The 12,934-nt window shown below is 36.3% G+C and overlaps 1 protein-coding gene across 10 annotated transcripts in view; it reads left to right on the top strand.

Moving 5' to 3' along the window:
- The window catches only part of sh3pxd2aa (SH3 and PX domains 2Aa), a 123,970-nt gene that overhangs the window by 76,286 nt on the left and 34,750 nt on the right, over window positions 1-12,934 (top strand). For 4 of the 10 annotated variants that reach the window (XM_051896382.1, XM_051893098.1, XM_051898837.1 and 1 more), the window contains exon 7: window positions 11,159-11,206. The exons of the other annotated variants lie outside the window; for them this stretch is intronic. In XM_051896382.1, the coding sequence (XP_051752342.1) occupies window positions 11,159-11,206 (48 nt within the window). The remainder of the gene's footprint in view (window positions 1-11,158; window positions 11,207-12,934) is intronic. 10 annotated transcript variants of the gene reach the window in all.

The following is a 12,934-nucleotide window of genomic DNA, read 5'->3' as shown; positions in this document are numbered from 1 at the left end:
ACTGCAATGTGCGACAAGTAGAGTAACATTAACATAACTTTCAGCACACTCAAATGTATTTTAGTATGATTGTTTTGACCAAGTAAAACAGTGCTGCACAATTTTAACAGTTGTTACACTGTTCTTAATTTTAACAGCATTGTGGCTGTCTCATTAGGATGAAATAATGTAAATTTAAGTGATCAAACGCAGCTGTTCACTGTAGAATGAGGCGGGAACCGACAAACGTTAAACGTAACTTAAACCTTAAAATAAACCAACAACAAAATGAAAGGAGTGGCAATGGCCGACTGCGGCATTTAAGCATAATTAAAATCTTCAGAGTGCTTTCATGGGACTCGAGACCGGTGTGCCGCGCAGGTGTCTCTCATTAGCGTTCCGCTCCCACGGCTCTCGGCCCTGCCTGCTTCAAGCCACAGTAACGTTAACAAAACTTTACTACATTAGCTCATCCATGAACATGATTTCTGCCTGTGTCCTGTCAGATTGCTTTCCATCGTCTGTGGAGGTGAAGACGACAACTCCCTGATTCCACGCTCATTCACGGCGTCATAAGCTACGCCTTTGTTATTGTTTTGAATAAGTGACCTCTAGTGGTGAAACTTACATACTGTGCCTTTAAGACATTATTTTAAGACATAAAGACATCCCTGGGTATGGTGATTTCAGCTTTTCAGGTCGGATCATTTTATTCTAAGCAAAACCTAATCCAGACAAACATCCACTTGTAGGTGTTGATTTTTTAGACTAAATAGTTATTCTTAAGAAACGTACAATTATTTTGACCCGTTTGCATTATTTATAAGGTCTGCAGTGTCTTTTTCAAATATTTGTCTTTCCGTTTATTATCTGTTTGCTGTCTGTTTGTTAATTCACATTTATTTGCTCTCACAATATTTGACAATTACTAACATTTGGCTTAAAATTTGATCAGCAGCTGAAGTGATGTAATAAGCAATTCCAGCTGTTGCTTTTTTTTTTTTTTCCTCTCCACATCTCATTTGACAATAAATCATATGTAACCACTTTTCATTAGACTTTTGGATCACTGGAATTCGCATCAACATCATCCTCTTTTCCATTCTGTTTTTAAGATGACCACTGGATGTGTATCTGTCAGACATCAGTAATCATTAGCTACATGTGAATAACATCCTGAAGATGTTATACTAATTATTCAAGTATGTATTTTGTATGTTTGGAAATTTGTAATTTAGTTTTATGTTTAGAGATCTGTGGTTTCAATTTGTCCCCATCTTTCTGTCAGTTTGAACGTCTGGCCCTTTGGTTCCAACCTAATTAATTATCTCTGAGGGTTTAGCAGGTGGAAACTGCAGCTGGGAAGTGTCATTATCAAAAACAAACTTGTTCCAGGCGTGGGCTTTGTACATCCCCTGGCAGTCCCGTCCACCAGAGCTCCCACATTGTGTTGAGAAGCATTGTTTTCATTACAGATGGGCAATGATTGATTATGAAAACATTACTTCTTTAAAGCTTTTCTCATCAATTCAGATCCATTTATATTTATATTTAGTACTGGTCCTCCAGTCTGATGCATTAGTGGAGGGGGATTTTCAGTGACTTTCTGCAGGATACATTATTACGTCAATAGGCGGCTACAAGTAACTGTCCTTCACGGAGTCATTAAACTAACTCGTTCAACTCATTCAGTCAAATCGCTGATTCTTTTAGGAGCAAAACAAGTGAATGGCTGCATCTGAAATCGCATACTTCCCTATTTAATAATTAGGGACAATATGTGACAAAAGAGGTATGTCTGTCCAAATTCACAGTACTCAAAAGAACAATGTAACTGGCAATATTGTATGTAAGTTGCTCAATATTAACTTCCTGTTTATTGAATTATTATATAAAAGCAATATCGCTAGGGCTGTCACTAACGATTATTTTCGTAATCAAGTAATCGGTCGATTATTTTGACAATTAATCGAGTAATCAGATTTTTTTTATGGTAATAAAAATAGATCTAAGCCAGTGGTTCCCAAACTGGGGTACGTGAGGTGACAAAAGGGGGTACGTGAACAAAATGCTGAGTAGTTCATTTAATTCTACCTTAAAATAATATTAAAAACGAGCATGTTTTTCTAACTGCCAAAATGCCGTAAATCCAGTATATTTAATCAAATTACCTCATCATTTGCAGTCAAAAATTACTGTATCCACACAAGCAGCTAATATGATAGATTGCGTGCAGTCTGCTGCCTTAAATCGCGCTAAATTACTGCCGTTCTCGACAATGCACCTTTGTAAAAGTGGGGATTTAGCACTTACTTGCATAAAGAACAAATAGACACAGATAGTGGATTAATTTTCGATTTAAGACTCAAACTTTCACTTTTAAACACAGTACTGTCAGTATTTACTCTATTTTGCAATGAAATAATAGTTCTAATGAAAACCACAGCAGAACTACAACACGTCTGTGTTTAGCGAACAATTCTGCGGCTTTGAACGAATCGTGAGAGTCAATGATTCATTTACAGCCACTTGCTTCGTTACTGAATGAATGACTCGATGACTCACTCATAAAAACAGTGACTTACTGGCGGTTTTAGTTTAATATTTAAACGTTTTACTTAGTTTTACCATCATAGCATATTTCTCTATTGAACATTTTTATTTAAAACATTATTTATTTTATAAAGTTAGATAAAAATAAGCACTGGAAAATCAGTTTAGGGGGGCAAATATTGTCCCTTAATGGTAAAGGTGTGACTGCAGTCTAAGTGGAAGAGAGGGGGTACGCAGAAGGATGGTAATCCCTTCAGGGGGTACTCCACGCTAAAAAGTTTGGGAACCACTGATCTAAGCAAACAATAGCTTTAAAATGACTTAAAATACATATATAATAACAATGAGGCAATAATTTTTGGTTCAAATAAAGTATCAAAAGCAAGTAATCATATGGTTTTAAAGAACAACACTGTTCAAATACATAATATAAAATACATAATATAAATAATCAACTTATATACATTACCTATTATAACAAATGCCTGCAGAGGGCGACAATGGCCTAGTGTTGTTACACTTTACAGCAGATCAAATCCTTGTTTAATATTGGCCAAACAACATTTAATTCAAATGTTAACTTAATCTGCAATATTTGGCCGCTTATTTATGATAGAAATGGTACAGCCACTATGATTTCTTGAACAAGAATGTGTGGACATGCAAACTCAGAGCGAGGGTTTGGGAGGGTCTTTTATTTTGAAATCGCGATAACAGTTCGCATATATATTTACCCTCTATTCATTTGTATATATTAATGGCTGTATTCACAATATAGCATGGCTCTCATTGACTGTATGTACCTCATTTCTTAAGTAGTGACAGTCTGCTTATGCTTTATGAAAGTGCAAGTAAAGCATATCTTCTCCTTGCAATGGAAATGGGGCCTGTGCAGGAAGACATCTAAGCATTTGCTTTTACAGAATTGATGACAAATGCATATAATCAAGCTGAAATGATGTGTATCATGAGGCAAACTTTGATATTGCTAGAGAGACTAACAAACTAAAGAAGGGTTTCCTTGTAGGCTTAGGTAAACAGTTTAAAGAGAGAGGTCGCAAGTAAACTTTCATTGCTTTATGGTGGCAGGAAGACAGGGGCCTTGTTTCCCACTGAGGTGCCCTTTAACAGTATATGATTACAATGTAATCACTCACACAGAGCATAATTCAATAGCATTACGCTATAGCTGTGGGACTTTACATAAATAAACATCACAGACCCAACTGAACCCTGTATGTATAAGTAGTAGAACCTTTTTTTGTCAGATTTTGTTGAGGCTTTGTTAATGCTTCTTAATTTAGGACTTCATTGATGGTTTTTGTTGGTGCTTTTTAATGATGTTCTTCTTGTTTGTGTGCGTTTGTGTGTTTTGTAAGATGATTTTTGTCCATTTTTTTTTTATTTGGTTTGCAATTTTTTTTTTGTAAACTTTTTTATGCTTTCTACTTTATGGTAGTATTATCTGTTATCTGTTTTTTTGTAAGATTTTTAGTCCCCTTACTTAGCACATCAACATTTGAGAAAAAGTATCAAGAGTTACATAACTCTTTAAGACCCTAAAGAGCTCAGTTTGGCCTGTTAGTCCCGTTTACCGTAGGGACAGACCATCTTGACAAGCAGATGGGTTTAAGACACTTAAGCCCCAAATAGGGATCAGTTTTGCCTGATGCTGCTAGAAGACTGTCCTCTCAGAACTGCTCTTATGTCAGCCTGAAGACACAAACCACCTGTTCAGAAGTTCAAAACCCTGAGGATTAGGTAAAGTGCACCAAAACCGTCTGATCTATCTTTCAAGGCTCATGATAGAGAAAATTTATATGTGACCTGCTCCAACATTTTCAGTCATTTTGACATTTTGATTGAGTTTTATTGTGTTTCAAACCATTGTTAAGATATAGTCATTTAAATGGGGACTGTCATAAAAAAAACTTGACAGAAATAGAATTTATTTGAACATACATTAGATAATTAAGACACCAATAACAGATTAAGTAAAAATATAACGATATATGAAATATAGTGTATTTAACAATATATATTTTTTAATGACTTTAGTGATATGCTCTTCTTTTTTTCCTTTAAAAGTATGTGCTTATGACTTACCTAAAATTTTTATTTATATTCTTCTGCGGTTGAAACACTGATTTGGTGATTACATGAGAGATGATACAGTATATTTCACTAAGTTGGACTGTATCTTTCAACATACTCTCTGATGTTCATTCATGTTTTTGTGTTATAACCAGGGCTTGACATTAACACCCGCCAACCCACCAAATGCGGGTGGATTTCAGCAGTGGCGTGTAACACAGTCACTCCTACTAACCACTTTGGCGGGTTGAATTTTATGTATACTATATACATTTTTCAGTTGTAATTTTTAAAAAGGCATTTAAAATAATAAAGTAAGTGCAAAGTAATGTTGTCAAAAATATCGATTTTCAATACATATCGATCTGAAATGCTCATTTTCCACACAATAGATACCAGCTGCACTTTCTCGCTCTCTCATCTCTCCAACAGCGAGTTGACTCACTCGTTTCATTTGCTCTGGATGAATATTGTTGGTGTTACAGAGCTTAAATTTCAGCATGGGATTACATGTATTGTACATAATTTTACTCATTCCCGCAGATTTTGTGCTCACACCCAAGACGCACTCACATAAAACCGCCTCTCAGTACTGAATTAAGTTCTTTTTCACTGCTTATTGCGCTTAAACAGTCAAATATACACAAAATAATGTCAAAATGCGGTCTTGGTGAGTATTCACGTAAACACAGTCAGTTTTAAGTAAATTTAAACAGTTCAGAAAGAAAACGCATGTGTAACAGCATAATGGATCCGTGTGTCAGGTCTTAAAGTGACAGCAGCCTAATATATCTGCTGTCAAATTATGAGATAATATGAAAAATATCTATAGTTTTTCCCCATGATATCAATGTAAAAATTGTGGCCAGTGAAAATGCTGAGTGGCTAGTAACTTTGGAAGCTAGCCACAGTGGCTGGTGAGCTAAAAAGTTAATGTCAAGCCCTGGCTATAACTAATAGTAAAGAGGAAGAGATGATCATCAAAACTGAGAAATTTATTTTATAATTTTTTTTTAAATATTTTTTTTTTTCTTTACACGTTGCTTAACACAAGTCTTCTTTTACTCAGAATGATAGTGTCTCTTATATAATAGGGTTGCGATAGTTTTTCTGCCCATTTGTCATTTAGCTGCAACTTTTGTTCAAAGAATCTTATAGTTTATTAATCCAATCCCCCTGGAGGTTAGCCTAAGGTTAAATATCTTAAAGACCCAGTTGTGATAGTTCACAGATCATAACTTTGTGAATTTGAACTTTTGGGTTGAGCTTTAACCACTAGGTTACAGCACCCCATGCAGGTACCAGGATGTTTTTACACACACTCCTCTTAGATTGTTCAGATGTCTTCCCTTATGGGCACTTCTTCCACTGTGAGGAAAGGACACGCATTACTTGTCGTTCCCCACATTCTGCTCCTCGTGTGAGAGTCAGATGTGGAGAAGGAAAAACGGAGGCTGGATTGTGGGGTTCTGCTGGAATGGGGTCAGTCAGTCAGGCCCTGGTTTACGTGGCAGAGTGGGTTCAGTGTGACGTCGGACTAGCTAAGCTTGTTTACACAAGACTCAGGGCTCTGTGGAGGAGTGGAGGGGCCATACGGAGAGAGAACGAGAGAGAGGCGTGCGGAACAGATGGGAGTTTTAGGGGAGGAGGGATAGTTTTAGTTTGTGAGGAAAGGCCGTGCTTGCGTATGTATGTGCGGTGTATGTTTGTCTGTTCTACTTCTATTGAAAGGAATGGGCTTAAATAGGTCAGTGTGGTTTTATGGTTAAAAAGTCCTTGTTAATGATGTTTAATGAATGTAGATTGACCACTTAGAGATGTTAGCTACTGGAAAATGACAGGATGTTTCATTTAAATTTGTTCTAGGCATGTTTGGCTGTTTGATGGAGTTGGTTTGTTTTTAGAAATTAATGGAATTATTGTAAAAATGATAGAATTGTGTGTTACTGTGAAAATTATAAATGATAGAAAAGCTGAATTTTCAGTGGCATGAAGGTGTTGGTTGGCATTATGTGTGTGTGTGTGTGTGTGTGTGTGTGTGTGTATATATACAGTCAAACCAAAATTTATTCAGACACCTTGAATCATTCATTAATACAGTTTATTCACTATAGTTTAAAAAAATGGTAATAAAATATGACAAGATCTCAGAGTTAAACTGTGTCAGAAAAAAAAAAGATCTTAATTATGTCAGATAACACTTGAGCAAAACATGGTCAGGTCAAAGTGTCTGAATAATTTTTGGTTCCAAATTTTTATCAGTTTTACTGGTAGTCCACTGTATGAAGAATTTTTGGGTATAATATGTCACAGTTTACTTTATTTTGCTATCCTCATTTACATAAATGAACTATAGTGTCCTGCACCCACTAGTAAAAAAATATAAAAAATGATATCTAGTGTCTGAATAATTTTTAGTTTGACTGTGTATATATATATATATATAGATTTGTGTTGTTTAGCATGTGTTTTGTTTTTTGAAGTGTGCAGTCTTTTCTCTCTCATGTGACCTCTCTGCCAAAACACATTTGGACAGCATATGGTTTGATTTTAGTTTGTTGATATTTTCTTGATTTTGCAGTTATACATGCTGAGCTTTCATAGCCAACAACTGGATCATTTCAAAATATTCTAATCAACATAACCATCTTTAGCGCCCAAAATATCTCCAGTGTGCTGTAGGGAATGCTCATGCCAAGAGATGTCTAAAACCACACAGATTGAAGACTCTTTCAAGGATGTCCATAATGCACAAGTTTTGTATTTTTCTTCAGACATGTTTATTGTAATACTATAGCATGGGTGAAACACAGTTCCTTCCACACAAAAGTAAGAAAGACATATATGTTTCCTGTAATGGAGGGAGGTCGACCATTTGGGGTCAGGAAAGAGACGTAAATTACAGTGAGAGAAACCAAAACAGACGTTCCCTCGGTTCTACCAGTAGTGACCTGAGCTTAATCGCTAGTGTGTGTCTGTGAGTGATGCTGTGTGTGTCTATTTGTCATTGGTGGGAGTGTGAGAGATTGAGAATACATTCATAACAGTGAGTGTTTCAGTGTTTCTGTGTGAAGGAAGGGTCAGAGAGGTGGATAGTTAATATCTGTCAGATGTGAAGAGCTTCACTAAAGGGGCGGATCTGTTCACAGGGGTGTGGAGCATTTGTTAATGATTTGACCTCCAAGGCACTTGAGTCAGTTTAATTCAAACTCCATGAAGTTTTTTCAGATCTCAAGATCAACCCTGAGCTGGGAAGTAGGAAGGATTTTCATGACAAAATTCAATATTCAACACCAATTTCAATACCAAAGCAATATTCAATAGCATCTAATATGCTATTAAAACAACTCTTATATTTAATTTTTAAAGTTAATATATCATTGTATATTGTATAAGTATTAAACAAAATACTATGGAATGTAACATATGTTCGTATTAAGTAAAAAAAGTTTTTCCAAATAATTATTTTAAAGTGATCAGTCAGAAATGAAGAGCATAAATAAATTAAGAGCATGAGTGATTTATTTTCTCCCTTTTTCATTAATATTGTTTAGTTAAATGGTTAGTTCACCCAAAAATGAAAATTCTGTCATTAATTACTCGCCCTCATGTCGTTCTACACTCATAAGGCCTTCGTTCATCTTTAGAACACAAATTAAGACATTTTTGATGAAATCCGATGGCTCAGTGAGGCCTCTATTGCCAGCAATGTCACCGAACCTCTCAAGATCCAGAAAGGTATTAAAGACATATTTAAAACAGTTCATGTGACTACAGTGATTCTACCTTAATATTATAATATATGAAAAAGGATTAGCGTTTGTCGTGTGGTTGATGCAACAATGTCGCTAGCTGAGCAGAAATACATAGTCATGTTTCACTTGGTTCCCTCAAAGCCACATTGGATTTTCTCCTTAGCTTAATGGTTGAGATGTCCATATATCACTGTTATTCATTTTCATAGAGTTAGCTAGTAGATTAAATATATAGGCTATGGTGTGTGCGGGTGTTTCGCGTTCGTTCGGCCAATCAGCGTACACTTCCTGTAGTGCTGGTTTAGACCCTACTCTGGTCCCCCCCCCAACAAAAAGGGCCATTCCTAAAACTAAAATCATTCCCAGTTCCTGCGGTACGAACACACCAAAAAGTGGGTATTTCCACCATTGGTTCTAAGAATTTTTAAAAGGTTCCTCTGGTGTGAAATCCCCTAATGTACTAGTACTTTTGACACCCTTACGAAATTATAGTTTTGCAATTATTTGAAAACTATAGTATTTTTTTTTTTTTTTTTTTTTTTTCATTTTTTCCAACAACATTGATGCCGCATTGATGTTTATTTAACATAGAAGAAGATTTTTCACCTAGATCTGATACAGTTTTGGAAGTTATTAGTGCTTCTTTGAAGCCAAAAGGGGAAAAATATATTTCCATGGCATTTGTTTGACATTTTTTGTGAGTGATTCACCAGTTCGCCTGTTAAGCTGATACCATTTTTCAGCGTTCAGATCAGGGTTTGGGTGGGAAACAATCCATATGTGTATGAAAGGCTAACAACTGCATGGATCAAATTTTACATTTTTATTTGTTGTGTTAATCAAATAGAATGTAGGAGGAAAGAAATGTCAGGAATGAATGGATTAGGAGACGGAGGTGTTGAATGGAACGGAAGGGTGGAGGGATATTGGGCGAGGTTCGTCCTGTGGGGTAAAAAGGCAACGGCGAGTACCTACGTCTTGAATTCTGCCAGTTTTGAGTGCATTCATTGTTTACACAGGTTAAATTACACCTCATTTTTTTGGTGTCATGCATGCAAGGGCCTTTGCGGGGCATCCATTGAAGTGTTGAAAAGAAATAAGTTATAAAAACAAAGTAATTGTTCCTGTCAGCCGAGACGTCTCCCCCGGTGCCTTCTCATATTTTTTACCGATAGTGACGTGTGACATTTAATTTCCTGATGGAGGTTGGTCTGTGTGTGTGTGATAACAGAGGAGATATTAGGAAACTCTGCTGTGACCTCACACCCTTAAACTCAGACATACTTGCTTTTCAGGCAATAGATTTGTCAGAGCACACACACACAGTCACATTGTTTTCCACATCATGTGATGCTTTATGGGTATTGTAACCAGATGGCGCCTTGCTTAATAACTCTGTTAAGCTGTGTGTTCACTGCACTATTTGCCATTTATACAGTATGGGTTTTTTTGGCAAATCCAGTTAAGAAGATGCTGAGATGTGTTAGGCAGCGGGATATGACCTCGAAATTTTTTTTTTTTTTGCATAAAGAAAATGATGCCTATTTGTAATGAACAAAATATGCATTCAAGTGACATATAATGGTATTTGTTGCACTAAATTGCAGTAAAAAAAAAAAATCATTGACAGCCTGATACTCATTGCTGTGTTACAGTAATGAGCTTGAAATTTGTTCACATTGCAACAGTGAAAATGTGGATGGAAATAAAAACAAAAATAAATAATAAAAAAGTTAATAAAAATGCTTGATGAAAATAACCTTGCCACAAAATTCAATGGTCCTAAAAATAGGCTTCATTTTCTATGAAGTATAGAATTTTTTATATTTTTTTATATATATATATCTTATATATACTACACAACACCCTTAGCAATCACTCTTAGCAACGTAAACTGTTTGTACTCAATTGATATTGTTCATTGAAGCTTACTGTATTATGTAGATGAGTGTTGTGAGAAAGAGATCGAGTGAATAAGTTTATTACCTGCATTCATATTTAGCATTTTCCTTCAGGTCAGTCCCATGTTCCTAATAAAACATCTGTTTAAATGTCCAATGTATTATCTTGTCCTTTTAACAGTTAAGGGGTTTTCCCGTGACTGACAGCGCTAGTCAAAGCATTTGTCAGTTGCGTCTTGTTCCGTGTTCACAACAATTCAGTCTTTTCAATGTAAAAGTCTTCGCTACTGACTGACACACTCATAAAGACAGTCTTTGCTGCCATCTAATGGCGTAATAATGTAACTTCTGTTGTTGTTCACGGTCAGGGACTATTTTTTCCGGCGGAAGGAAGGCTTTTAGTAAGAGTTTACTTCATGAAAGTTGCATTGTTACATATTTTTGGCTTTAATATTTGTATTGTGTGGTAACCGTTTTATAAAAGCAATAAGGTACTCAAGGCTAGTACTGTATCGTGAATAAGTTACGGCTGAAGGGGCTGCAGGCGCTCCGCTTCGCGTCGTACCTAACAACGCCCTTCAGCCATGACTTTTTCACGATACAGCACAGCCTCTCGTACCTTATTGCTTACATAAATTAAATTATTTAAAGTTTCCCATCATAGGAATAACTCTAATCTAAAAGCTAATGCTAAGGGCCTATGAACAGATTTGGAGGAAGTGAGTTATAAAAATGGTTACTTTTGGCTGGATTTTGAAGCTTTGAGTAAAACATGCAGTTCTAACTGTTGTGTCTTTTTCCACTCTGTTCTGACTAACATTTGTGCACCTTTTCTCCTCTCTCTTTTACCTTTCCTCTCTTTCCCGCTGCCCTCAGTTTGGATGTATGGCCTTCAGGACAGTCCAACCAAGTCTGAGGCCTCAGGTAAATGCTTTATATGTGCGCATGCACTGTCACTTTTCCTTTTGAAACTCTTCAATGTGGTCATTTTTCCAGTTTTTACAAGAATGGTTCCTAAAACAGCTCTTTCCCAGAGTCCAAAATTAACACCCGTCAAGCGCCAAATGTGAGTCAAAATTTTGGCAAAGAAATAAAACGCCATGAATCAAGATTTGTCTGGTTACCTTGTTAGGAATAGCAACATAATACATGATTTTAATTTCAATATAACAGTGAGTCTGATGCAGATTTAGAATTTAATATAATGATAACTTCTAATAAGAGAGAAGTCCATTCAATAGGCAATTAGTGTGTGTATGGGTATGGCTTTATGGGAATTTAACTGGCTAAAGAGGCATAAAAGATTGAAATGTTCTCCTAAAACATCAGGACGTAAAACCCTTTATTTTTAAGAGCAAGATCTCATTCTTGGTCTGTGGATTTACATGTGGCTTATAAAGTTTATGCTAGAAGACGAAATATTTAGAATAGGTGTTGTAAGACTAGCAGTGCAGAAGAAGACATTCAGTGAGAAAACGGAGGATGTAAAACATGACATGAGAGCTTGTGGTCTCCTCTCAGCGTTCTCCTGGGAAGTCTTACAGACGACGGCCTGCAAATAAACATTTCATAAAAGAATGCACTCTGTTTTCAGAAATAAATGCTGATGCTCACAGAGCTATAGCCCATGTGGAGAGTGTTTTCACCATGATCATCACACACACCCTACATAATTGGTCAATTTACTGCAAAATTAAGAAAACGCACTGATTATATAACACATAGCATTTGCTTGTTGAAGTCCTTTCTAAAAACATCAACATGTCAAAATCCAGCTTAAGAATAGTGTTTTTCTAACGTGTCCCAGGTAGTCATTAGCTAGTCAAATCTGTTTGTTTTTTTTTAGCTGGTCAACCCAGCTTAACCATTTTGAGCTAATATAGCTTGTTTTTTGCTAGTCCAATATTGTCTATCATCTAATAACCATATAATGTTCAGTTTAGACCAGCAAGAAACCAGTTATCATACTCCAAAACATAGCTACCGGTTTATGTTGGATTTTCTTTTAGGGGTTAGAGTAACAGTAAACGGATGCTAATGGAAAGTTTGGAATTAGCACTGTGTTCTTTGTGGTGTTGTGGTGACTGTCAGATGGAAGTGAAATATATCTGCCATTGGCACAATTGTCAGAAATATATTTCACAGTTGACTTCGGCACAGCCGCCCGCAAGTATTCGGTTGGGCAATGCAGTATGTTGTCATGTTAGCATGACATGGCGCCATGAAGTGTGAGGCAGCGCTAATTAGCTTGTTCCGTACTGATGATGTTAGTGACAAGATACAGAACTCCTGCACTGCTCTCTCTCTTCTCTCCCACAGCATCAACAGCACTGAGCAACTGAACTCAAAGGATTCCCTAGTAATCCTGATTTAAAAGCTTATGAGTGTTAAAACACATTGCACTAGCAATACACACAGGCTTTTGGCATCATGACAGCTTGACACTGACTATGAATACAAGACCTGATTTTATGCTAGATTTGTTTGGTTCAAAACCAATTCATTTAACCAGTCCAATCCAACTTAAAGGGTTAGTTCACCCAAAAATGAAAATTATATCATTAACTACTCACCCTCATGTCGTTCCACACCCGTAAAACCTTCGTTCATCTTTGGAACACAAATTAAGATATTTTTCATAAAATCCGATGG

This window comes from Ctenopharyngodon idella, chromosome 1 (assembly GCF_019924925.1).
Source record: "Ctenopharyngodon idella isolate HZGC_01 chromosome 1, HZGC01, whole genome shotgun sequence".
Classification (NCBI taxonomy): Eukaryota; Metazoa; Chordata; class Actinopteri; order Cypriniformes; family Xenocyprididae; genus Ctenopharyngodon; species Ctenopharyngodon idella.
This window is presented reverse-complemented; position numbering and strand designations above follow the sequence as displayed.